This window comes from Meriones unguiculatus, chromosome 4, assembly GCF_030254825.1.
Source record: "Meriones unguiculatus strain TT.TT164.6M chromosome 4, Bangor_MerUng_6.1, whole genome shotgun sequence".
Taxonomy (NCBI): Eukaryota; Metazoa; Chordata; class Mammalia; order Rodentia; family Muridae; genus Meriones; species Meriones unguiculatus.
Window position 1 is genome coordinate 20,620,848 of NC_083352.1, and position 27,779 is coordinate 20,648,626.

The following is a 27,779-nucleotide window of genomic DNA, read 5'->3' on the forward strand; positions in this document are numbered from 1 at the left end:
TCAAATTTGGTGAATGGAAACAATTTGGCAGCGGCTCCCAGGACCAAGAGCTACTCACACAGGGTCAAGAACATGGGGACACCTGTGTGAGTGCAGCCAATGGTCCTGAGGATGAGGTATTGGGGGACCTATGCCGCTGACCTTGACGAACTGTTTTGAAGTTGAAGGTCTGGAAGCCACCTGTCAATGCAGAAGAGTCAATGACGTCCACGCCGTAGTCGCTGTGGCTCCTTCTGTAGAGGGTAACGCCAATGACCAGGACAGCAACAGCTACGACGGCTGCACCCAAGCCCGAGTACAAAGCAATGTCGCTGGCATTTTCAATGCCTGAAAGACACAAGAGAAGTCCTAAGTAGCTAACATGGGCTCAAGGCATAGAGCCACCCCAGGACATGACCTGATATGCTGTTAAGAGTGTGGAGCCTACTGCTCAGAGGAAACCACACAGGAAGCTAGCTACAAGTTAGACTCTCATTCGCACTACAGTCGAGTTTATAAAATCCCTTCTATAAATCAGAGCAAGGCTAGTCAAATATAGCCCCATTAAGGTAGCTTACCATATAATAGACTTTCAGAGGATCAATTTTGCATAGAACATAACATTCTTTTTTTTTCTAGTAAGAAAAACAGCTCCTTAACTTATTTGAAGAAGTCATAGTTACCTGAAAAGCATTTTTATATTTTAGGGAAAACAGACTCACACAAACGACAAAGTAAAGGGTGGATTCTGAGCTCATGTGGGGCCTGGGGTACATGCACAAAGCTCTCTAGGATAGGATGCTAACATGGTCTGTGAGTTAAAAGAGAATAGAAAAGGGTTTACAAATTTGTCAACTTTGATACAAATATTCAGAGTCAGAGCACAGTAGTAACATTGGTTAGCATATGCAATCATAATGAGAGCAATTTTTATGTGAAACATGAATATTTTGGTTGCCAAGGGCTCTTGTGTCCATGGTAAATGTTTTCTGATACCAAGTCAATGCTAGACTCTAACACTTTACTGTTAGGGGACTGTTCTCTCAGAGGGCACATGCTGTTTCTCCCATACCTCTCCTACTCCATCCTATTGAATGCATGGGCAAAGCAAAAATAAAACATTAGTTTACTTTTAGGATATGGCTGTTTCCCCAACCCCCAGGATTTGCTGCAGCTGAATTCCCATTCTTTTCCAGTGACATATCGGGCGTGGCTCATCCCAGAAGCAGACTGATAACGGCTATTATAACTCGACATAGGAGAATTATCTGAAACAAGGTAATCCTAAAAGAGGTGTCATATTAAGGTGTGTGGAAAGGAAGGTGACAAGAACTAACTACACAATTAATTTTCCAACAGATTATGTGGTAAGTACATGTAATGGGTCCAAAATAATTATTCTGTCACCCAGTATTGGGCTGAGGGGATAAAATAAACACATCATATATTTATCTTGTAATTGCATAACACTTACTATGCATTTCCCACACCCTTAAATTACATTTATCAAATGGGTAAAGGTAGCCACACAAGTATAGAGTGAATTTATTTTCAACAAAGTTAGTGGGCCATAAAATAAGGTGTTACCGAATTAAAGAGTGAGTAAGGAGATCAAGCAAAACCAGATCAGCTATAGTGCAGCAAACACATAAAAATAATGTGCAAAGAGGAGGACAGCTATCAAAAGGAGTCAGAGCTGAGAGGTCGGAAGTTCTTCAGACATACTTAATAAGCTGAGCATCATGAAGGTGTGCCATGGGACAGGCTATGACATAGAGCTTAGTTCTAGATCCAGGATGGTCCAGTGAGGGCTGGCAGTCCTTCCGCTATGACCAACCACTTCTCCACTGCAGACTCTTCATGCCTGCCTGGGTTCTGGAGGAATGAGGAGGTGTTCACCAACCTGCTTATACGCCCATGCCTGTGTCTCCTTGCAGGGAAGAGGGCTACCCAGGGCAGAGAGCACACTGAGCACAGCAGACACATCACACCAGGGCACCAGGCACAGTGAGCAGACTTTGGATTGAGACCAGTCAGCTCTTTTTCTTCCTTGGGAATTGCAGACTGATGACACCAACATTGACAAGTTACTTCCTGGAAACACACATCTCCTTAGCAAAGGAGCAGGTGCAGGGAAGCAGCCAGGCTATGTACTGACTGCAGCTGCTCCTCAGCTGGCTTTGTAAAGCAGAGACAAAGACATTCTTAGAGCCCCAAGCACAGAAACCTGAAGGATGGAAGCAAGGGGTGGCAGAATGGGGGTGGGGTTACCAAGGTAAAATGCCTAAACTCCAAGCGGAAATCAGCGGACATTAGCACAGGGAGACAAAACAGAGAGGCAAGGGAAAATTGCCCACCCCTCCCAGATTCCCATTTTGGTACTTGATATTTCAGTAACCAGAATCATCTCCACCGTTCCACACCCTTTCGCTTTAGATTAATGTTAGGTATGGCCCGTCACATTTCCTCTATCAAGAAAATCTGCAGAATCATCTGACTTAAGTCACAAGAATGAAATATTAAATGAAAAATATTTTAAGGGTGGAAGGAGCAGAGAGAGTGCTCAATGCTTAGGAATACTCTTGCAGAGGACCTGAAGGTTTGTTTCCAACACCTGTAAGGGCAGCTCACAGCCAGCTGCCTGTAACTCCAGTTCTGGGGCATCTGATATCCACCTCTTGCCCCTGAGGACCTGCATTCACATCCACAAACCAACACAGACACACATGTAGACATAATAAAAAATAAAAAGAAATTCTTAAAAAACATTGGCTAGTGGGACTTTAGCTAGCATGGGGACAGAAGGCAGTTAAACTTGCGGATGAGCACTGGCCCTATGAAGTTTATTCTGCTTGTGGTAAAGCTAGCAGCTACTAGGACAGGATTCCTATAGAAAGAAGAACAAAGTGGCACTTATTTAACAAGAATAATCTAGGAGTCTCAAAGTTCAGGATCTAATAATTCCATCAGTTCTGGAAAAATATTTGTTGAGGGCCAACTTTGTCATGAGTTTGCATAGAGTTCACACAGTAAAAACCCAGACAGTGATAGAAGCCTGGTATTACAGGTTCAGCCTTGACAGCATAACTACTCAAAGCCATATTTTGTATCTCGAGAGTTCTAACCCGATATCCTTACCCACAGCTCAGGTTCTTCGAAAGTTGAACTTTTGTACTCCCTTCTTTCTCTTTATTCTTGTATTCTCTTCTCTATCTACCTGCTTGTGCTGTGTCTTATTTTTCACCCTCTGGCAACTGCTTCTAATATTTCCAAGAGCAGAGTTGGCATTCCCTACAGATTTATGGATAGCTTAATAGAGATTCTTTTCTGTGTGTGTTTAAGACTGAGCTCACAAGGACCAAAGGTTTAGTTCCATGTTTTCTCTGCTGGCTAGAAGTAGAAAGAGCAGTGTGTGTGTGTGTGTGTGTGTGTGTGTGTGTGTGTGTGTGTTACAGGTACACTCCCACAGTGCCATGCACACTTCCCTCATGCAAGTATATGCAGTCAAAGGCACACTCATGGAGAGGGCACTGGCTTGGCTAGGGGGAAGTAGCCATTCCTTTTAGGGGAGCTGCTGGCATACATGATTGCATAGCATTAGCACAGCCACTTTGCAGGACCTGTAGCTGCCTCCACATCCACTCCTGTGCCTTTGTTCCTGGCCAATCACTGCACATCCTACATTCAACTCTACTTGACTGACTTGTACTGCTAGCAAAAGGCCCTGCACAGTGGTCAGTATAATATCTAGGCCTCCACCAGTATCTGTCCATATTTATCTACCCACCTGCCAAGTGCCAGCCCACGTCCCCTCTCTCTGAGGTGACTCTGTCTTATGTGGTTCAGCTAACTCTTCCTTCCCATGAGCTTTAGAACTTATAGGACTTGTGGTTCCCCAAATGCATTTTGGGCTCTACTTTTTATTGGTAATTATCTGAATGGGTTGCTGTTCTTAACTGCTTTAAACTCCTCACAGCAGTATGGTTTCTAGTTTTCCATAGAACCTTGATTATCACTGTGCAGACCTACTTATTGCTTGCTTGCCTGTTCTCAATTGGAAGAAGCAAAATATTAAATAAACCAGCTTTTGGGTGTGATTTTTGAAACTCTGCTTCAAGAATATTCTTTGATTTCTATATGTACATGTGGGTTTATAACAATTAGTCTTCTCACAGACATGGAATTCCTGATTTGTTGGCTCAGAGGGATTCTGAATGAAAGCATTGGCTTGAGCAGTGCTCCTCTGCCTTTGTGGGCATATGACAATGCCATACCTTTCTGTTTTGTAAGCAAGGCTTTGCATACCCTCACCTTATGTTTCCTTTCCTGTTTTCTTCATCCCTACCTTCCTTTTACTAAAGGTCACTAATGCTTTAGGCAGAGTGTGGAAGGCTCCAACATATCCAAGGCAGGGGGGAGCAATGTATAATCTACTTCTATAGACAAATCAAAAAACAACCAAAATACTGCACTGAGAAACCTGTTATTTCCAAGTCCCAAAGAAATCAGGGAGGAATGTATGTATGGAATGAAAAGCCCTCACAGAGGAATGTCCAAAGAGAAATAGGGAATGAGAAACAGGGCTGTGGGGAGAAAGGACAGCGTTTACCTCTTATTAATGGGATGCATACGGATTGCTCCTAGAGGAGGTAAGGCCCCACAGTAGGTACTCAATGACTGTCCATATAGGGGAACTAGTACACTGAGTCTTCTGCCTTATCTAACAGGGACAGGAAGAAAAGATATGGCCCTTTATTAGAGAAATTGGGTGTCTGGTTGGATATTAAAATGACCTTTCCCACAATGAGGGTTGTTAAAAAAAAAACTATATTTCTGAGGTAGATTGTGAAATCTCCTTTCAGAAAGTCTCTAAAAACCAGCAGGACTTTGTAACAGTCTGCAATTATTTTATTTTAGTTTTTATTTTTTTAAAGCAGAATTGGCTGGAAATGACTAACTGACCTTTCAAGGCCCCTTCATCTTAACAAAGTTGATAGCTTTATGAATGACAGCCCTCTCTAATCATTTGTAGTAATCAATATGACTCAAGCCACAGCTGTTTACTTGATTTGCCCCATATTTCCAGACCCCCAATGTGAAAGGCATATCAATTCTTCTTGCCGATGGAACATTAACTCAATTCACATGTTGCAAATTGGACATACATCATATTTAACATGGAGCAGACTGGCACCTATCCTCAGGTCTGGAGCTACAAAGAATTAATATAGCAGCACAGTGAGTACCTTTTTAACCATGGTGTTCTGTGTCATCTCCTAGTGGGTGTCCTATGATGACCAACATTTCCGAAGTAGAAAATACAGCAAAACACACTTGAATTGCTAATGGAAGAGGTGGTGAAAGAACTGCTAAGGAATCCACATTAAAAAAGATAATCAAAAGAAGAAGCCAGGGAGAAGCAACACAAACGGAAAACAGAAGCGCCAACTGCTGAGGCAGAATCCCACAGAAAGACAACCACCTGCCAGCCCAGTCATCTGTGAGCAGCTGGCTTACAGACCTACTGGAATATTCCACAAGTTACTTGTGGGGTTGCTTATCCTTGCTGTTACCAAGAGGCAGTGAGAATTTCCTTTAACTTGTCAGAAAATAGCTTCAAAGTGGTCAGCTATGATCAACCATGGTATTCAATATCAGTCACCCTTTGTAATCCTTGGCAAGTCTTGACTTTGTAACCTCCAATCAATGTCTTCACTTTTCAAGTGTTCTACCTTTGAAGACCTCGTTCTTGCTTTAATAGCTACTGATTTTCATTATAATGAAGGCGGTATATAGTGAAGTGTCAAACAGTGCTTACGGTATACCATGCTAGCATTTCAGACTTATTATTAACTCCGATGACATTGTGCAAATGTCCTCACTTAGGTGTATAAATAAAGGGAAGAAGATGATAGCTTGCTTGCTCCAAGCCTCGTGATCAGTGAATGGTAGAGCTGAGAATGAATTCATGTGGTCTGTCTCCAGCGTCATGACCTCGGTCATGCCTGCCACCTGCTCACTTCTGTCCTAATCACACTGCCTGCCTGCCTTAAGATCAGTGGTTCTCAACCTTCCCAGCGTTGTGACCCTTTAGTACAGTTCCTCATGTTGCGCTGACCCAAACCGTACAATTATATTTGTTCATTTTGCTGTTACGAGTTGTAAATATCAGATATGTAGGATTCCTGACATGGAACCACCAGAGAGGTTGTGATGCACAGGTTGAGAAACACTGCTCTAGACAGAAAGGACTACTCAGAAACTAGCACCAACCCCGTCCGCAGGTCTCTAAAAGCTGCACATATGATTTCAGTTTAACCTTCAAACAGAAATCTGAGGAGGCCGAGATTTTATTTCCTTCTTTGCACACAGTGACATGGGCTAAGAGAGCTACTGCTTGGCCACAAGGCTTGATAATTAGAAAACAGCAAATCCCAGGTCTGAGCATAGAGTCACTTTCAGTCTCTAAATGTAAACCCCGATTCCTGTGTTTCTTACATCTCTTCTATACCAGCACCCAAGTGATCATGCTCTGCTAGATTAGAGGCAGGCATACCCCTGCTGGCAAAAACTAGAAATCAGATGCTCTGCAAGCTCCTCATGTTCTTCCTTGCAGCTCAAGCATCATGTTACTCATGGCTTCTGGCCCAAAAACATCATCTCTGCAATAGCCACTGTGCAATCTTTCCCATAATTCTCATCTATCTTCCTTGAGAACACAGAGGCCAGATTACATGAACTCCTGTACACCTCAAAACATCTCTGTTTGGGTTTACATTTTCTTTTCCCCTTCCTCGTTCCCGGAGTCAGGCCTGCTCTGACTTCATTCCTTCCTGCTTCCAGGGGGACATGGCCTTATCTATATTCCTTTAGCCTTGCATTTTCCAGGTCTTCCCCCACAGTGGCCATTTGCCTCCTGCCCATGGTCTGGTTCCTCTAAACACCTCTCTGCAAATCCCTCCATCAGCTCACTCCAACCAGCTTCTCAGAGACACACCGCTGATCTTTCTTCTCCTGACTTCTCAGCTCTTTGCTTGTAATACTATAAACATCTTTTTTTTAGCTTGTAAATATTTTTTTCCTTTTTTATTTTATTAATTACACTTTATTCATTTTGTATCCCTTTATAAGCCCCTCCCTCCTCCCCTCCCGATCCCACCTTCCCTCCCCTTTCTGCATGCATGTCACTCCCCAAGTCCACTGATAGGGGAGGTTCTCCTCTCCTTTCTGATCTTAGTGCTTCACAATGTCACTGGACTAGTTATTTCATTATTATTATTCTTATTATTATCATCATCATCATCATCATCATCATCATCATCATTTTGTAGAAACAACACTTGTTTGCCAGACTGGAAAAAGCTTTAGGAGTGCAAATATTTGCACTATGCAAGAAAAATGTTTTTCCTCCGGTTACTTTTCCTTAAGTAACCAATGTGTAGGACCATGAGTTTTGGCAGGGAAATGAGTGCAGATGTCCATCATTCTCTTTTCTTTTTCATTCTTTACCCTAAAGGCTCTATACGAGCTATTCTTGTCCACATTTTCTAGTTTTTCAAAAGGGAACATATCAAATCCACAGCCCCTTATCAGAATTTACTTGGCTTCCTTTATCACATTTGCCTAGCTGATAGGCGGGCTTTGTGATAACTTTTGAAACCAAATCCTTCTGCCTTATCACGTCATTGCTCTTATGCTTTCATGTATTTACCCACCCACAGCCCTGGTCTGCTTCGAAGCCCATCTTTCACTTCATCAGCAGTGAGTGTTTCTGTCCTTGCCATGGCTCTGGAGTGAGACAAAGCTGTCCAAGGCCTTGATTCCCTGCTTTTCTCACCTGCTCCTCACTGTTTTCTCCTAGTTGTAAGTGCAGGTTACAACGTTCCAATATTGGTCCCTTTCCCCCTTCAGTTTCTCTAATGGGCTAATCACTCACATACAGACAGTGCCAACTAACCCTTGGTCCTGTCCAGTCTCAGGCAAGCATCTGTCAATCTTCTCTGAAGACCCACCCATGCCCACATCTTCTTCCTCTTTGCTGGATACAATTACCTGCATCATGGAATGACATCTCACATTTGCCACCTGATTTAAAAAATTGTCATTCTCATTTTGTTAGACAGTTTTTCCCCTCATAAATTCTTTTTTTTTTGTTCGTTTTGTTTTGTTTGTTTATTTGTTTTTCTGGTAATGACACCACCAGTGACCAGGCTTAAGACACACAAATCACCTTTGATTTTGTTTTGGCTTACTTTTCTCCTTTAATCACTTTCTCACACAGGTCTTAATGATTCTATACTGTCTGATACCACCTACTTTCAAGGAAAGACAACTCTTCTAATGACAACATTGCACAACCTCTCCTGTCTGGTACTCCCCTTCCCTGCCCTAGGCTTTGATCATATGAAAATATAAACCACTACTTTGTATTTGCCAGTCACAGACCTTCCGATTCCTGGCTTCTCTATACCGAGTCCATGCCCAGGTGGATTCCCTGAAGTGTTCTGCCCCAACCTACATTGTGACTCTTTTCACCCATTTCTCATCCACGTCACATACTCTCATCAAATCTCTAGAGGTTCTCCTCATACTCTTCACTCTTCAAGAAAGACTCCCTTTTATAATGAATGTTTTAATCCTACCTGATCTTCTGATACTGGTGATAAAGACCATATAACTTGTGGAACATTTAGGCATGTATTGCAGAATTCTGCTTTAATTATGGATGCAAGATGTAATGAATAAAAATATAGAACTAGCTGGGGTGGTGCACATCTTTAATCCTAGCATTCAGGAGGCTAAGAGCAATGGATTGCCCTGAATTCAAGGACAGCCTGCACTACATAGTGAGTTCTAGGATAGCCAGTCCTATAGCTTTGAGACCCTCCCTCAAAAAAAATATACTTGTAAATCTAATTTTTTTTCAGTTCAATAATGAGCAATCTTTTCATAAGTGTTTCCTATATAATAACTCCAATATATTTACACTAAAATTTATTTATGAAGTGCTTATCTAAAATTCAAATTTAGGTAAGTGGCCCGTCTGTATTTTAACTGGCAATTCTATTTTTGAACTGCAAAAGTAGTAGGCTTTTAGTAACCAGGGAGATACAAGGTAAAAGAGACTGGAGAGTGGGGTCTGAATGTTAGCCTCTGAGAAAATTTCTTTCTTCTTCTGACCACTGAAGACACCAACTGTATATATCAGTGTGCGGGGGAAGGAGTGATTGTGAATTCACAGTTTCAGTGAGCACCCTGGTGCTAAGCTGATGCTAAAGGGCGCACTGGTCTATCACCTGTTCTCTGTACCTTTGCTCAGTTCTGAGGTAGTGAATGAACAAAACCCCATTTCCATTAAAGACAGAGGCACTGAAATCATTGAAAATGATAGTAAGAAAAAGCATACACTTAGAAAAGGCTAGAAATCAGATAGTTAAAAAAAATGTTGAAAACGCCAAGAAAATTACAAATGTTGCACACATATGTACTGAACTGATTTAGCGGAATAATGATTGTGAAGGACAAAGCAAATCATGCAATTTGTGCAAAGTGCTGTACTTACGTAATTGAAAATAATCAGCACAGGATGAGTAAAAATGATGGACAAAATAAGGGAGAACGTGTTTTAGAGGGTAGCAGGAAGAATAGCACCAAAACTAGTAGCCCCATGCTAGCTTAGACAGGCCTAGGAATCTGTTGAAGCTTTAAAGGAATGGGCCAAAGACCATGCTGCCAGTGAGAGGCGCTATTCATGCCAGCAGCCTGGGGCAGCATGGCCAACTACTGAGCCCATAGGCAAGCCTGAGTTTACATCTTCTGAGCAGTTGCCTAACTGGAAAATTCTGCAAGCCTATGTACTCTGAAAAGACACATGAGATGAAAACTTTTGATAAAAGACAAGATGATTGTAGTTTCTAGGCTTAAGCATACATTCAGGCCATTACCTGGTAGAAATTATTTCAGAATGCCAATATGTGGGCCATATCCCACTGCACGGTACATTGGGGATGCTTCACACTTTTTCCTTTCATTTTTCTCAAATCACTCATTTTTCATCCTTCATTACACTGTAAGGAGAATACGTTTCTGATTTTTCCTTCACACCTTTGATTGAGCCACAGCTATTTGTGTATCATAAATACGCACTATAGGAATGAATAAGCTTGGTTACCTAGATGAAAAATTTGTGACTTTGGACTTAAACAACAAAACGCTCAGGAAAGAATGAATAGGGAGGCTCAGAAAAATAACTCAACAAATATATTTTTTGAACTTGGTAATGGTGTAAATGCAGCAAATAAAATGATAAATAAGACTCTGTATTGGCACTCATTTGTAAAATTCTAGCAACCAGGAAACTAAGGCATGCTTTCTGAGTTCTAGGCTAGACTGAGCTACAACGTAGTGAGACAAGGTCTCAAGATGAAACAAAATTCATGGAGCATATTAGTCAAAACTAAGAATATATAAAGAAATCCTATGGAAGTCCACTACTTTGTAGGGTAATAAAAACACTATGACTATATATATGTGCATGTATTTATGTGTTTGAGTTTAAATAAAAGTCCCTTACATGAGTGTTCTGCTTACAGAAGACATGGTTTTTAAATGAGTGTCAGTACCAGGACACCTTGTTCCTTGTGACTGGTCAGGGAGGACCTATGAGCACCTAAAATAAAAATTGCTATTGCTCTTGGTTGCCCAGTATAAATAGGTGGTAAAACCCTATTGCTGAAGACACCATTTACTTTGGATACAAGGCATAAAGAAATTAGCCTCAATTAACTAGAAAACTCTCTCTCTCTGATGGTTCACTTATATAGAGCCAGAGGTTCTGGGTAGGTTGCTGTGAAAAAACAAAAACAAACAAAGAAACCAAAAAACCCCAAAACTTTATCAATGGTCTTACCTAGAACAGGAGCTTGAATGCTACTATTACTTACCAGCAAGATGGGCCTGCTGGGGAAATAGTGGCATGATGGTTGTGAATGTAATGAACTGCTTTCCGATTGGATAAAGGGTCCACACCACAGGAAAGATTTCATGCCTGCTACTATGAACCTGCTCAAAAGCCCATGTTTTGGGGAGGTGCTAAGGCCCTTGGAGGGAACCTCCCGTTGTTGGTTTTTCTAAGTGGTCATGTTGTAAAACCATCTTCTAAATATTTATGTTTGTAACCATTAGATTTGTGTTGCTCTCAACTATGATGAAGGAAACTTATTTTGGAGTGGAGAGAGTGGGTTACCATTAATACAAAGACTTCTAACAGTCCAATGTGCCAAGCTGTGGATAAACAGTATTCATCAGTCCCCAAGTCTATCTAAGGCTCTAAAACATGGCAAAAGAAAGGCCTGAAAAAAAATGTAAGAGCTGACAGATAAAGAGGAGAGCCCTGAATGCTGACTTCTGGATATGACTCAGATTTTGCATGCATCAGCTCACAGTAGCTGTGGTTACCTGCACAAAACCTGCTTAAGATCAAACCAGTTAAAGTTCCAGCATGGACTGGGGAGGGAACCCTGAGTACAGAACACTACAGAAGTAGTGTTGAGGCTGAAAATTGAGGGAAGATCAATTAAACACATTAAGAGCTAGGGGGAGGGAAAGTTTTTAGGTGCAAATAATGAAAATATAAGGCAAATGACAATGGGTACTCATTACTTTGCTTTGCTGACGGGTATGGCTGTGGTATGTTCCAGAAAGCCAAACAGCAGATAGTTAAACTGGTCAAGAGATGCTGCTTGCTTCAGAGAATTCTAGCTCTCCTGAAGAGGCTAAAACAGGCAGGAGATCTGCTGAGAAGTAAGTTCTGAAAAGCTCAGCCAAATAGACTTCAGGCAACACCAGACCAGGTATGGGAAGATGACTGAAAATCTCTGCTAGGGAAAGAGCTTGACTTTGTCCCTCCTAACACCGGCATTTATAGCTCCCTGATACCTCACTTTTTTCTCCCTCCCTCCCACTTGTTCCCTTTGTCCGTCAGACAGTTTTGATTCTACTTTCATGTCATCAGTACATGCATGATTTTATGTATTTATACCGCCCAGCAGTCTGGGATCATTTTCTTTTCCTTTGCATCTTCTCTTACTACTATGGTTATGTTTTTTTTTTCTTTTATTTTTTTCTCTGTAGTGCCTCTGACCTCCTTAACATCTAAGTATTGCTCTCTTTTTGGGCCTGATCCTCAGCCCTTCTCTATCCATATACTTTATTCATTGACCTCAACTCACCTGCTGGCTTTACGTATCCCCAGCCAGGACATTTCTCTGCCCTCCAGGCTCATGTACTCAACTTCCTATTCTATCCCCCATTTAGATGCTCGACAAGACTCTCAAAATGAACTCTGGGCTCTTCTTCCAAAATTATATATACCATTTTCCTAGTATCAGTAATGGCAACTCTATCCTTCCTATGCATGGCCCCCAATTTGGAGTCACCCAAATTCTGCATCATATCAATCTATCATCAAACCTTTGGATTCAAAATCTGTCTCCCATTCCCCCGCCTCCAGATATTGTCATTTCCCATCCAGCGTCAACCTCAATCATCTTGAACCTGGGTCATTCTAAGAGTACAGCCATAATAACAGATTACTGTTGTAATAGATCATTGTAATGAATCTCCTTGCTTCTGCTCTTACCCCCTCTAGGTTTATACTTGACATTGAAAGTTGTGGTTTATCTTTGAAAATATTAGGTCATGTTACCCTGAATAAATTCTTCCATAGCTTCCCACTTCTTCCTTCAGAGTCAAGGTCAAATTCTTTATCATGGCCTGCAGCACAATGTGGGTTTTCTTCTCACCTCATTTCTGTAGCTTTAACTAATACTACTGCTCTTCTTCTAAGTTTGCTGTGTATAACCCCTCCTTCTATTAGTCTTCCTCTGAATATTTTATTCAAGAAAAAGCAAACTTCCCTAAAAGCCTGCCCAAGGTCCTCACCCTGCTTTATTTCTCCTCAGAACAAGTCACACCACTGTCAAGTACTTCGTCCATTTTCTGCCATTTATACTTATTCCACCTGTCTTGACTAAAACTGTGAACTTTGCAGGCCTAAGATGTCTTGTGCTTAGGGCAGATTTTCCACTCAGCAGCACATAACCTTAGCACACAATAAGGACTCATAAGTAACTGATAAGTGAATGGATGGAGATGACTGAGTAGCAATGAAGAGAAGCCCGTGAGCCAGAGATTTGTTTCAGCATAAAAGAAGCAGACGGAGGTGGTTTTGTTGGATACAGAGAAGAAAACAGGGCGTGAAGAAGACAGAGCCAGTCCAGATTTTTGCCTCAGAGCACTGACTTAGCAGTTAACTGTTTACAAAACAGAGAAGAGGGATGGACTAGAGACGGGGGCAGAGAAGGATATATTGAATTTTGGAAGTTGGGACTAAGATTATTTGGAGGTAATCAGATGAAGATGACCCTGAGGCACCTGGAACCATTAATTTCACCCATGGAAAGTGTAAATTTTCTCCTCTTCCTCCTCCTCCTTTGCTTTTTCTTCTTCTAGATTCAGTTATTTTTATTTTTCATGTGTGAGTGTCTCCCTGCATGTATGTCTGTGTACCATGTGCATACAGAGGCCATAAGATGGCCTTGGGGTCCCTAGAACTGGAATTGCAGGTGGTTGTGAGCCACCATATAGATGCTGGGAACTGAACCTAGGTCCTCTGGGAGAGTAGCCAGGGTTCTTAACCCCTGAGCCATCTCCCCCGCCAGCCAAGCACTCATGTCTATAAGGTGAGAAAAACTGACTGTAAGGAAGGGTGCTGGAGAGTGACTGAGACACAAAACCATTTTCTAGAGTGATGCTGCGCCCTGTCAGTGACTTCTCAGGTGAAATCACTGATGCAGGCGCCCCTCAAGAGCTTACAGCCATTCAGCCAGCCCCATTCTCCAAGCCTCTGAGGAGTCTCATTGTCAGAATGCAGCCATTTTTCAGTCTGGCTCTGGGGGGTTCGTGCTTGCCATTCAGAACCTACTATATTTTACTGCACCTCCTGACATTGTTACACAACATTTATTGAAAGCACATTTGATGGTAATGAAGTTTCTATTAACTATGATTAAATCTCATAAAGCACCTGAAGATAATTTAAGATGTGCAGAAGCAGAAAATGAAACATTCGGTTTAGTACATTAGGAAACGTAATTGATTAAATTATCTCATTTACAATAAGTGCTTTCATGAGCTATGCAGTGCACATATTTTCCCCAGTTTGTCATTATGATTTGCCAACACATATCTTAAGACTTTGCTTTCCTTTTGTGCCTCCCTGAAACTCAAAGCTAGCTCCTTTGCCTGTCTGTTTTGCAGAACTGTGTGGAATATTCCCTCTGAATGTTGTAGTCTACCTACCAGGACTTGTGGAAGATGATGTGGACTGCTATATATAGGAGCAGGTTGTTTCTCAATTATCTTCATAATTGACTTTGATTTTGCATCAGCGATGATTCATGTAGTCTTAAACTCGGCCCCACTTTTCCTGAACAGCTCGCCTGAATTTGGATAATGTACTTCTAACCATGCAGCTCACAGAACCCTGTCTGGATTCCTCTGGGAGGCTTTTGCAACCACATTGATTCTGGTATGTTTTTATTTTTAGGAAAATCACAAATTAAAACAGTTTAAGCAATTCTGTTGCAGTATCCAGCGATTAAATGTGGTGCTTAGGAGCGAGAACCCCAAGCAAAAATGAATTCAGGAGTCCCTGCAGACAAGAAAAAGCTTCTGTGGGGTTTATGGCTGAAAGTACAGATGTATCCAAATTAGAAACACACAAGACTCACAAACTGAGCATGAAATTAATTTTTACACACACACATATGCAGTTCTAAATAATTCTCTTGTTGGTCACCACATGGACACCCACGATCTTGCCATATGCTACACAAAACGAGGGGATGGCAAGCATATGAGACTAAGAGGAAGCTGAGTGTCCACTCATCCCAGCTGTCACTGTGAGAGTCAGGACGCAGGTACGGGCTGCCTATGAAGGATGAGTTTCTCCTCCCCTCACCATGTGCCCTCATGCCAGCATACACAAATATACACACATACAGTGCTGAGTTCCTCCCATCTCTGTCTTCAAGAGCAAGCATACCTGAAACCTGAAGTCTGCTACTGGGGTACCAATTGGTGCCTTTACAAGCAGCTGGCAGCAGCAGATAAACACACTGAGGAAATTCTGTTTTGTAGAATTCCCAGATTGCAAGCTAGTGGTCTCTCCATGCTGCTGGCGGCCCACAGCATTACATCGGAGCAGAAAGAAAGTGTCTGGATTTTCCTCTCATGTCACTTTGATGCCCACCCCTGGGTAACTATTTCTGTCCATCCTCTAAGGACTTGATTTCCTCAAAGAAGTTAACTAATAAAAGCTGTTAACCCTCTTAAGAGCTTTGAATTCTAATGTTGTAGATTTAAATGATCAAAAGTCATTCATCGCGAATTAAATGAAAGGAACGAGACACGGACAGGTTTCCCAAGCTTTACATTCCAAAACAGCTGGACAGCTGTCTACTTCTGCTATTCATGCTGGCTATATGGTTCTTTGCTCATAGCTTATGATCCCTTAGTACGCATTGCTTATTTCTAAAATCGTGTACTAACTTAAACACAATAACATGTAGATTCTAGGTGTATCCACCATCATGGAATCTAATTCACTTTCTTTTTCCTAAAGAGGATGTGCTTATAAATTCCCATCCTACTGTAAGACTCTGATCTGTTTGTTCTTCCATCCACAAAATGCTAAGGCTATGGTTCTCAACCTGAGTGTATAATGAAATTCCTTAGGAGAGTTTTAAAAAATAAAGATTTCTGGGTTCTAATCTATGCCCCCACCCCTACTCCCAATTTTGATTCCCCAGGTACAGTCTGGAAGCATAACTTTTAAAAGGCCTCTAGGTTATCATAAGCACAATCAAAGCTAAGAATCACATGATCAAATACCCAGCTGCCAACCTTTTAAGACATGCTTCCTTTTCTAAATCCCCTGGATGCAAAACAGAAATAATGCAAAGGCCTCCTCAGGAAGCAAGTCTATAACTAGGGAAGTGAAGCCAACACCAACACCGACACTCAGCTTGAATTTGTTTCACTGTGGAGGGCTGGTTCCTAATCTACTTTGTTACCATGGATGCCAAAGCAGGAGAGACTCTGGATTTACATTCTCCAGATCCCTTCCTTCCCTGCCTTTTCCTGGAAGGGCTAGGAGCCAGGCGTTTGCCCACAGGGTACTTTCCATGCAAGTGTGTACTGACAAATATTTATTAATTTTAATGCTATAAATCTCTCCAGAAATAAGAATCCTAGTTGACATTTACAGAGAAATGGACTTATAGGCAGAAAGAATCAAGAAGAGAGATTTACTTTTGCTTTGAGGGAGGGGAAGGGTGTGCATATTTCTTTTTGATTTAAACCTCTGATATGCGACTCCAAACTCAATGAGGAAAGGCCCCGAAAGCCCTGGATCTGTCAGAGGACTTCAGTCCTGCTCAGCTCCTGAACAAATACAACAGTAAGGCAGCAAATATAAGAATAAATTATATTCACAAGAGGAAAAGTAACTTACTTTGGGGTTTTATTTCATGAAGAGGTTTTTTATCTAAAAGAAAGAAAGAGAAAGAGAAAGTTGCATTTAATAAATTTACATGGAACAGATATATTCCCTGTATTACTTTGTATGGACCTCTATAAATGATACATTTTCTCTGATTTGCAGGCAATATGGATTAGGGGGCCCACAATTTTTTTGCATCCTAATTTTTTATTTGCCTCTTTTTGAAATATTTCCATATAATGATTTTTTTAAGAATATATTTTCTCTCCAGTTTGCTAGCATATTTTTTTTCTGTTGCTTCTGCTAGATTCTTATCTGCATAATAAGTGCAGGGAGCTTGCTGCCTGCTCCTTTTAATGTCCAGTGAGCAGCCTGCTCAAGTAAGAGATGCCATTTCACTATACATGAAGACAGAAAAATGAACCAGGGAATAAATATTTAAAGGGATCCTGCATTGGTTTGCATTAAACATGGTCTAGATATAAACTCCCAAACCACCTGTTGAGCCATTCCCTGGGGCTATGGGTATAGTGGTGTGAGCATTTTGGATTTGGGTTTTTGTTTTCTCTCTCCCTAATCTGTTGAAATGTGTGTTGTCTCTCTCAGTGAAGGTGTCCCTGTATACGCAGCAAGCTGGTGGGATGTGGCAAGCAGAAGGAAAAGGCATTCACCTAGACCTCAGAGGCTAGGGTCAGCTGAGGCAGTTCTCCCCAAGGCTCTGTGTTAACCAAGCGTTCTCTGGTCATAACTTCCACCAGAATATAATTCTGATTCTCAAACTGACTGTGGTGCCCATGACTTTGTTTGTTTTGCCCAGGGTCCCTCTCTTTCCTCCTGTTCTTGCTTCCACGTCAGGCTGAACACCACACTGTAGAAGGCAGACATGAGCACTTTCAGATGCCAGATCAAGATGCTAGCTAGATTCAACACTTGGCAGAGCCTCCTGCACTCCCAGGGTGTCTGGCCCTCTCATAGTCCTCTTCTAGGCTTTGAGGGAACGTTGTCAGAATACACAGGTCAAAGTCATTGGTGGTCAATCACAGAGTCATAGCAGTGGGTCTACGAGAGATTACCTTCCCCAGACTTGCTCTCGGTGAGCCTCAAGATGAGCCACCCAGAGTGAGGCTCTCATTGTGGATTACAGTTTTAACGGACTCAAACCCAGCATGCTACACGTTTTAGAACTTCATAAATATTATCTGACCGTACAGTAACCCCTCCTAAGCAGATTGGTGGCTGTGGTCTGAGTTTGCCTAGGAATTTCTACTAACTAAACCCATTTCTGAATTTTATATTGATCTTGTAGAGTTCTTAAAGTACTTACTGCAATATGCTTTGTCTGTTTAGCTGCCTGACCTATTACGGAAGTAGATTTTACAAGCTGGGTGCAAACCATACTTCTGGATATGAATCATTTAATAGTGGGGGAGAGTGAGACAGCAGAAGATATTGTCTTCAAAATGAACAATTTCTGGGAAGACAGTATATTATTTATATTGGCATGCTCACGCAGGATTTTCGTTCAAGTTTCTAAGAACACTTGCATGCCCCTCACTGCACAGATTCGACACATTTCCCCAAGAGCAGGTGGCAGCTGGGAAAGTCCAGATGCTACTGCTCTCAAAAATTAAAAGGCAATAACTTTGGTGAGTTCAGCTGGGCTTCCGTTTTGCTTACTGTAAGGCATCTGAAAGCATTCAGCACAAGCACCAAGAGGCTGGCAGGCCAGAGCTAAGATTCCTAAAACTGATGCATCGGTAGAACCACAAGAGGAGACCCCTGTTTAGAACTCTGGCTAGGCTCAATGGTACGTTTTTTTCTTCTGAACAATGGGAATGGAGATTAAACCAGGGAACACAAGGAAATGCCCTTAAAAACAGGTGAGATGCAAGATGGAGCCTCAGAAAAGCTCATCTTCGAATATAACCAAGTGGTGAGAAAAGTGGGACGGAAGAATTCTGGTGAGAATAGCTCTGAAATAAGAATGGCTGTGCTTGAGAGGCCAAGGATTAAGGCCTGGAGGCAAAGACACCGCCACAAGTGCACACAAGGCAGGAATCTGCTTTTCCCTCCAATCCAGCTCTGGTGCCAAGGTTATTGGTACAAATAAGGCAGACTCAGGGTCTGAACTGAATTCAATCTTTAAGGGTTCTATATTCTGTCTGTCTGACTTCAACCTTTGACGGTAAACCAGGCATAGAAATGTCCTCAAAGTTTGGTCCTCAGATTTAAGCAGGATATATACAGGACCACACAGGGTTGGCACAAGCTTAGCTTAATAATTGCAATAAATGGTGGCTGGTGAAGTAATTTCAATATACAAAAATGGTTATGAGCCCATTAGTTCGTGGTGTTTATTGTATGACTGCTTAGAGACATGTCACAATGCCAGGTCAGGAACTTCACTGATTTAGTGGGTACTTGAATGAGAATTAAACTAGTTTCTCTGCTCTATGAAACCAAAATGAGACAGAGTTTACTTTGATATGAAGAAGTAGAATGGGATCTAGAAATCATCTAGGGATGCTTTGGCTCCATTAACCTATCGTTAGTCTTTCAGGAGGGCAACTGATGATATGGGAACAAAAGCCATTCATAATGGTTTCCTACTGCCTCAAAGGGCCTCTGTTCTATCAGACAGAATGTCTTCCATATCAATGGGCACCTTGTAGAAAAGCTGGAAAGCTCTGGAGCCCAAATACATTAGTCCTCTGGCATTAGCATCAAAATTGGGTTTTGCTGTATTTTGCAAAATAAGAATACCTTGAAAGGAAGCTGCCAGGGCACAGCATTTTCCTCAGTAAAACACTGAATCAGATATAGGCCTTCTGCATGCGCTAGGGAAGGCCATCTACTGACCTCTCTAACTTTGAAGGCTTGGCCCACTCCACACTGTTGTTTTATTCTGTTTGCATAATCATTCTCTCACAAAGCTCAAGGCCATGAAACAACTTGGCCTTGGTCAACCAAATCCTCTCCACTTTAATTTTCCCCTCTCCAAAGGCCGTATTCAAATGCCCCCCTAGTAAATTAATCCATTCGGGCCATGGTTCTTAATGCTGGCTGCACATTAGAATCACCTGGGGAGCTTTTAAAATAAACACCCATGCCTGGGCCCCACTCCAAGAGGTCCTGATTAATTGGGGTTTGTGTTTTTGTGATTTCTACTACTTCCTGGCAAGAAATCAGGGGGCGTGTATGGTCAACTCCAGCTAGTCTTTGCTTCCCTAAGGGGCTGTGAGGTGGCAGCATAGAGATGTGTCTGGGAGAGTTAGTTTTTTACTTGACAAGCATTGAAATAGTGCCCTTTGTAACCAGTAGCAGCTAAGCAGTAGTTTGGCGAAATCACAGCCACTTCCCAAGGTCTGCCTTAAGCGCTGGGAGGTCAAGGGGATGGAAGGGAATTCATGATAAGTAATTGTAACTGTGCCTAATTTAGAAGTGTATACTAGAAAACCACGTTTGCTGTTTACATACTAAGCAGTCCAAACAGGCTCAAAGGGGAAAAAAGAATTCACCGCAGAGAACAAACACTATTAATGTTAAACTATGAATGTTTAGGTTTTTCTTTGATTTTTATATATTTGATATTAAATATGCATATGCTTATATATGTGGTAGCATGAAAATATAGAAAATTTCCAGTCACGTTATGGTTTTCATGTAGACAATTCATGGCTCATTGTTCTGCTTTCTGCCTTTGTCATTATTTACTGCAATAGAAATACTCCTTTTTCCCACCAAGCCCCCACCAGTATATGTGTGTGAAAAGATGTGAAAAGGAGAGGAATGGAGGACAGGAAGAGGGAGGGGGAAAGGAGAGAGCATTTTACTTTGTACTTTTGGTGACAATTCATTCTCTTCTACTTTAGTCCTTGCTTCTCTCTCTCCCATTGAGTCCCCAAAGCATTCCCATGGAATCCATTGTTCCTGAGAGCTATTTATAAAGCTACACACTGGCACCTAACCCCTACTGGAAACCAAATATGGCCAACCTCATGCAACCCATGTGCTGGACACTTGAGAGAGCAGCCTGAGGTGGTGGCGGCACTCTTGGACAGATGGACTCTGTCTCCAACCTCATGACTCTTCAGACGCTGTGGACTGGGACTCTATGACACCTGTGCCCTTCAGTGTCAAATGCTGACTAGATGTGTTTGCTCCTAGTGTCTGCATGGCCTCTTAAGGATCACTAAAGCACACAATGCCCGTAACAGCAGCTCTTTCCCTGACTGCAATCCAAGCATGTCATCATACTCAATGCTTAAACTTCTTTTATTTCATTTTGTTTTCCAAAGACAACCTTCATTTCCTTCTTTGTAGACTGTATTATTTGAAAGCTTTTCTGTCCCCAAAATATGCATATTAATGCTTTCATTGTAAATTACACATTTTTTCAAACTCACCTTGTTCAGTAGTTGACCACAATGTGGAAAAATTGCCTTTCCCCCCCCCATACTCCTGCTGTTTCCTTATTTGTTTCAACAATTTCTAACCTCAGCAAACAATATTTAACACTGATCCTCTGCTGCCTCTGACCATAGCCAGCTGCTCTGCTTTCATGGTCCCACCACATGAATTCATGAATATTAATTCATTTCTAGAAATATGAATTCATTTCTAGAAATCCTCAACTAAACTCATGTAACTGTAGGATAAATCTATCAACTCTCCAGCTCCATTTTAGGCTTTGGTCATGTATGGCATCTCTTTGGGTACCCCTTCTCACTACAGTCTCCCAGAAAAGCCTTCTGTCTCAGAAATACAAATCATGACATCTGTGTTGATTACTTCATTAGCACATATCACCCTCCTCAGTTTGGATAGTCTGTTTTATTTTACAGTCAATAAAATAAAATAAGATTAAAAATAACTAATGATTTTATATGTTTAGATATTATACATTTTTAAGCCTTTTATCCCTGTCATTTACAGCTCTCTAGAATGCATCATGTCAGAAAGCAATGTGTCTATCGAGTTTAGGTAGCCCTGCAATGGTAGATTTACAGCAAAAATCATATGGGGAGGCCAGGGAAGATGATTCAGTGGGCCAGTCACACCAAATGGGTGTGAGGTCCTATATTTGGATCCCCAGCAATACATATAGGCTGAGTGGGCATGGTGGCCCACCTGCAATCCCAACATGTGGGAGGGGATCCCTGGAGCAAGCTGGAGAGAGAGATTAGCCAAATGGATTAGCTTCAGGTTCAAGTGAGAGACCTTGCCTCAATGAATGGAGGAGCGACCCACAAAGATACTTGGTTTAATTTTGGTCTACACACACACACACACACACTCATATACATACCCAAGCATAGCACCAGCGCATACACACAAATGAAAAATGAAACAAATCACGCAGGGGCTGATTAAAAGTTGCTTTTTATTTGCAGATGGAGAAAAAAGAGGCTGGGGTTATTGATCATCAGTGTGTCTCATTTACTCATGCATTACCTCTTTTCCTATAGCTAGAGATAATTACCAGCCAGTTTTATGCCCTCTGAATGCTACCCATGGCTGCTGGAAGTCCCAGAGCCTTCCTGGCAGCTTGTGTTGGCACTAGAGATAATTAGAAAAACAGGAGTCTTGCTTTACCTTGGACATACCACAGTGCCTGACCATCAGGCTGACACTGACTTGACAGTTAAGGAGGATTCTGGTCTCCTGGTGTTCAAACGTTCAGAAATATGGCTACCAGAATTTGTGTGCACTGCGAATCTGTCTAACGAGCAAAATGTAGAACAGAAGAGTGGGAGACAAAGTTCTTCAGTGTGTGTGTGTGTGTGTGTGTGTGCACCTGTACATGTCTGAGTCAATCTCTGTGCTTTCCAGATAACTCGGTGGAAGAGGACCCAGAGAATGTCATATATATTCACCTGTCACAAGATGGCTCAGAGCCTTACTTTCTCATTCCCAGCTCCCACCAGCTTTACAGCCCATTGGCACCATGAGATCTGCCACCCCTTTGAATCACCATCTTTACGTGTCCAGTAAATACACACGCCAAGAACAAAACCACCTAGGATCATCTGGCTGATTTCCCTTAGAGAATCACCAACTTTCCAGAGAAGTCTGATTGATTATTAAAATTCTGGGAACAAGTGGCAAAACAAACAAACAAATAAACAAAACGCTCACCAGACTGACCACTGCACATCAGTAAAGTGAAAAACAGATCCATTGATATCTTTCACCTAAGAGTTATCCAAGATCCCATGATGCCAATTAGGTGAAGACAGAAGCCATTACCACAGACAGCTCGTGCATGTCATACCTGATGGCAATGGCTCCAGCATCGCCCTCTGCTATAGCTCACAATTACTGTTCATTTAGCAGATGCAATTTTTTCCCTTTCTCTTTTCCAAATACTGTATCTAAGACAAGTCTCTAGACTTCATGTCAACATAACTTTTGCATTTTACTGATATATAACTTACTTAGTTATGTGGTATAATGTGGTTCCAATATGTCCTTGCCTTATGCAGGCTAATCAGGATGTCTATTAACCTGGTGAATTTATTATTTCTTTGATGTGAGAAGATTTAAAATACTCTCTTTTAGCTATTTTGAAACAGCGCCTTTTTTTTCCCCTGACCATTGCCACTTTAACATCAGACCGTTTTCTTCTTCTCTAGCAATAACATGGTATATGTGAAGCATCTATGCAGCTACCTGCTCCCCACAGCCCATGCTGACTATTTTGTGGTATTCATGTACAATCAAATATGATTCAACCATTGAAAAGATAATATTTTGTTCCTTGCAGCAATAGATGGACCTGAAGATCACTGTGTTCACCAAACTAAGCCAGGAACAGAAAGCCAGGTGGTCCATGACTTCGCTCATTTGGAGACACACTATCTTCCACAACACTCCCTCCATTCCCACTGAGTCTGTGCTGTGGTTTGTTTTTGTGATGGTACTCAACTTGGGGCTGCTACAAAGCCTTTCCAGAATTTTTGCAAACCTCTCGCCTCACAACTGGTTTCAAAGCGGCAAAGTGCTGCTTTCCAGCTCTGTTCTCAGGGAAGGTCCATACTGAACTCCCCGTTCTAGCCCAGAGATGCTGTGCTGTGCTTCCATTGCATTTGTCTGCAATGAATGTCTGCACACACTCAAAAGTGCACACAGGCTGACATAGAACTCAGAGGAGGAGGACTGGGCTAGCATGCAAACTACCTTGCATGCAATCCTCATCACTGCAAAAGGTCAATCAACCAAAACACCCAAAATGGAACAAAAGGTCCAGAGCAAATGATCACTTAAGTAATATACAGATATTTTAAGCATTTATCAACATCCTAGCAAAATTAGCATATTGTATAGATAATTAACTGTAATCCCACGCTCATTTCAGAATTGTTCACAATAACAAAGATGCAGAAACAACTTCGATGCACACTAATAGATGGATACAGAAAATGTAGTAGACAGCTGGTGAAATGCGATGTACGGACATACACATATATACATAGTGTATCATATAGATACATGACAGACCTTCGTTCAAACCTTGCAGAAGAGTTCCTGTCACTCACGATGACATGTAAGGACTTTGGGGGCCCTATGTTAAGTGAAATAAGCCAGCACAGGAAGACAAATACTTCCTGGTCTGCTTTCCAGATGGAATCCAAAAATGCTAACTCAGAACCAGAGAGTAAAGTGTTGCTGCTGGTCCCAGTGGGGAGTCAAGGGCTAGAGGAGAAGGCGGATGGACACAAAGTTTCACTGCAGTTAGATCAGGAAGTTTGGAAAGAACTATGCAGCATTGGGACTACAGTGGATACTACACTGTGCACTTGAAATCTTCTCCGAGAGCAGATCTTCTTTGATGTGTTGAGTGTGCTAATTAGCTAGTATTTCACAAATCCTCATGAAGCAAGCATTCAGGCCACTTAGTGTAGCTACAAACAACTTCTAATAAGAACTTCACCTCAGTAAAGTTAGAGAAAAGAAATCCTGTCTAGCACTCTCAGCCTAAATCTAGGTTTAGGGTAGTTGCCTTTAGTTGTTGGACAGGCTAAGTCTGGAATGGAATGGATGGTGGTAGAAGGCTCTAATGACTTATCAACTACTTAGATAATATAACTGACATGATATGTAGGTGATAGAACCCGGCTCACAAAGAACTTCAAGATGATCTGTCATCTGAAGAGCCCAAATCAAACATCCTTCCTTCCTTAATCCCTCCCTTTACCTTCTGTGATTTTTCTGAGTCATCTTTCTGCCTCAGTTTCCCTATCAGTGGAATTATAAGCCGGGTCCACCAAGGCCAGTCCATCTTGTTCCTGAAGATACTCCAGTCCTTATATTAGCTACGTATTCACTTACTATGACAGACCAGGCTGCCAGTTTCCCCTAGGTTTTCACCAAGAACAAGAACTGAATAGAATAAGTGCTCTGAAACATTTGAGGACTGACTAAGTGCTAAGTCTTGCATTTTAGTAACATCACAAGCAGGCAAAAGGCCAACTCCTTCATGGTAGCTTCCTAATGACGGGTGTGTAGGGGAGTGGTAAGAAAACTGAATTACATAATGTGGTCCCAAGTGAGTCTAGTGTCCTCTTTCACTGGATTAGGTCAATTTATTTTTCAGTAAAAGCTGCCCTATACTTCATGTAATTGCCTCTCAAATGGACTTTATATATGATACAATTGGGCAGGTAAACTTCTCAAAATAACATGAAAACCCTGAATTCTAAAGTTTCAATGGTGTCTTACTCCCATCTATATGAGATCAACATCAAAGATCTAAAATTTTAATGATTTCCTTGTTTTTAATTGCTACGTAGTATGTAGTATCCATTGAATAAAAGTACCACAATTTCTGTATTCATTCTTCAATTGATGGACATTTGGGTTGTTTCCAGGTTCTGACTATTATGAATAAAGCTGCTACAAACATAGTTGAGCAAATGTCCTTGTTGTGTACTTGAGCATCTTCTAGATATATGCCTAGGAGTGGTATAGCTGGATCTCAAGGAAGCACTATTCCTAATTGTCTCAGAAAGCACGAGATTGATTTCCAAAGTGGTTGTACAAGTTTACATTCCTCCCAGCAATGGAGGATTCCCCTTTCTCTACAACCTCTCCAGCATGTGTTGTCACTTGAGTTTTTTATCTTAGTCATTCTGATGGGTGTAAGGTGAAATCTCAGAGTCGTTTTGATTTGCATCTCTTTGATGGCTAAAGACTTTGAGCATCTCTTTAAGTGGTTCTCTGCCATTCTATATTCTTCTACAGAAAATTCTCTGTTTAGCTCCATACCCCATTTTTTAATTGTATTGCTTGATTTATTGCCTTTTAACTTCTTTAGTTCTTTATATATTCTGGATACCAGCCTTATCAGTGGACTTTGAAAGAAGCAGGGAGGAGATGAAGGAGGGAGGGTGGGATTGGGAGGGAATGAGGTTATTTACAAAGTAAATAACCTGTGATTAATATAAAAAAATAAAAATAAAAATTCACCTTACAACAACAAAAAATAATTATAATGATTTCAAATTTCAGAGCTTCTATAGAACTTAGATATCACTGTATGCAATATCACAGTTCTTGGCCACAGTCACAGCTAGATAACTAATCATCTGAACCGATACAATAGAATCTTGACTCCTCGCTCAGGGATATTTACTATCTATTGCATTTCTCTAAGTGATGTTGGTAATTTTCCAATCAATCTAACACTAACATTCTTGTACAGTGGACACCTGAGACTATAGGCATCATCTATCCCTATAGACTATAGGGAAAAGGGAGAGACTAGGGTGAAGAAAGCTAGTCATGATAATTGGCATCTTTAGTTCATGGGTCACTGTGCCCAGTTCTCTTGATGACACCCGTGTTTTTAATACACAGTTTAAGGAGAGAGGGTAGAACCAAGATACGAGGTGTCCTCTACCTCTGTTAATTCACTTTGTTCAGCACACCCCAGAGGCCACTGAATTTTGTAGAGTAGATTGCTCAGTTTTAAATCACCTCTGCCACTGGGTTCTTGGCATTTCTTTCCCAGCCCACCAAGTCTATGAGCTCAGTTATTAAATCTTTCTTCAGTCCAGATGAATATTTCTTAACCAAGAGTTTTGTGCAGTTGAATCTTGAACTGATTTTGCTGAGAGGGTAGAGTCTGTAATTCAGAGAAATAATCTTTTTTTTTTTTTTTGACAACTCTAGGTGCTAGAAACTTCCCTAATAGCAAAGAGCCATGGTTATCAGCTGCTGCTGAAAGCTCTTTTTATTAGCCATAAAAAATGAATATACATTAAAAAAACATCATGAATGCTAATTTAAAGGCATTGCTATGTGGTACCAGAGAGGCTTTGGAACATCTGGAGATGGGGACACAACAGAGAGTTCAGGCTCAAATAGCCTCGGGAGTGATGGATGATTGATTTGACCCCTCCTTCCATAACAAAGGAGTTTCGGGTTTATGTTGACAAATGTGAAATTGCTTTATACAGTTTCTTTGCTGTCAAATCATTAGAAAACAGTTGCTTTCTATGATTCGGCATGTCAGGCTTCCATCTCCTGGCATGGTGGAGGACTTTCACTCTTACCTATGGGTCAGCTAGGCAGGAAGTGTGCCTTCTTTCCCTCCTGAGCCCTCCTCCTGAATATGCTTAACTATTGTCAACACCATAAAATGATGGAGCTGCAAGTATACAACAAGGACATTTGCTCAACCACGTTTGTAGCAGCTTTATTCATAATAGCCAGAACCTGGAAACAACCCAGATGTCCATCAAAGGAGGAATGGATTCAGACATTGTGGTACTTTTACACAATGGAATACTACTCAGCAATTAAAAACAAGGAAATCATGAAATTTCCAGGCAAATGGTAAGAGATTATTCTGAGTGAGGTATACAGAAGGAGAAAGACACACACGGTATGTACTCACTTATAAGTGGGTACTAGACCTATAAGATAGGATAAACATATTAAAATCTGAATACTTAAAGAACATAAAGAAGAAAGAAGACCCTGGGAAAGATAATCAACACTCACTTAGAAAGACAAATGGGATGGATATTGAATATAGGAGAAAACAAGTAACAAGACAGGAGCCTAACACTGAGGGCCTCTGAAAGTCTCTATCTAGCAGTGTATCAAAGAAGATACTGAGACTCATAACCAAACCTTAGGCAGAGTGCAGGGAATCATATGAAAGAAGAGGGAGAGGACAGGCACTCCACAAGGACCAAATTTATCTGGGCACAAGGACCATGTATGGATA

General features: G+C 41.4%; 1 protein-coding gene across 7 annotated transcripts in view; it reads right to left on the bottom strand.

The window, feature by feature from the left end:
- Window positions 1–27,779, bottom strand: part of Unc5d (unc-5 netrin receptor D) — a 547,003-nt gene that overhangs the window by 74,268 nt on the left and 444,956 nt on the right. For 3 of the 7 annotated variants that reach the window (XM_060381571.1, XM_060381567.1, XM_060381574.1), the window contains 2 exons: window positions 16,556–16,588; window positions 142–327 (listed from right to left, as the gene is read on the bottom strand). In XM_060381571.1, the coding sequence (XP_060237554.1) occupies window positions 142–327; window positions 16,556–16,588 (219 nt within the window). The remainder of the gene's footprint in view (window positions 1–141; window positions 328–16,555; window positions 16,589–27,779) is intronic. The other 4 variants (XM_060381573.1, XM_060381570.1, XM_060381572.1 and 1 more) reach the window with 2 other exon arrangements.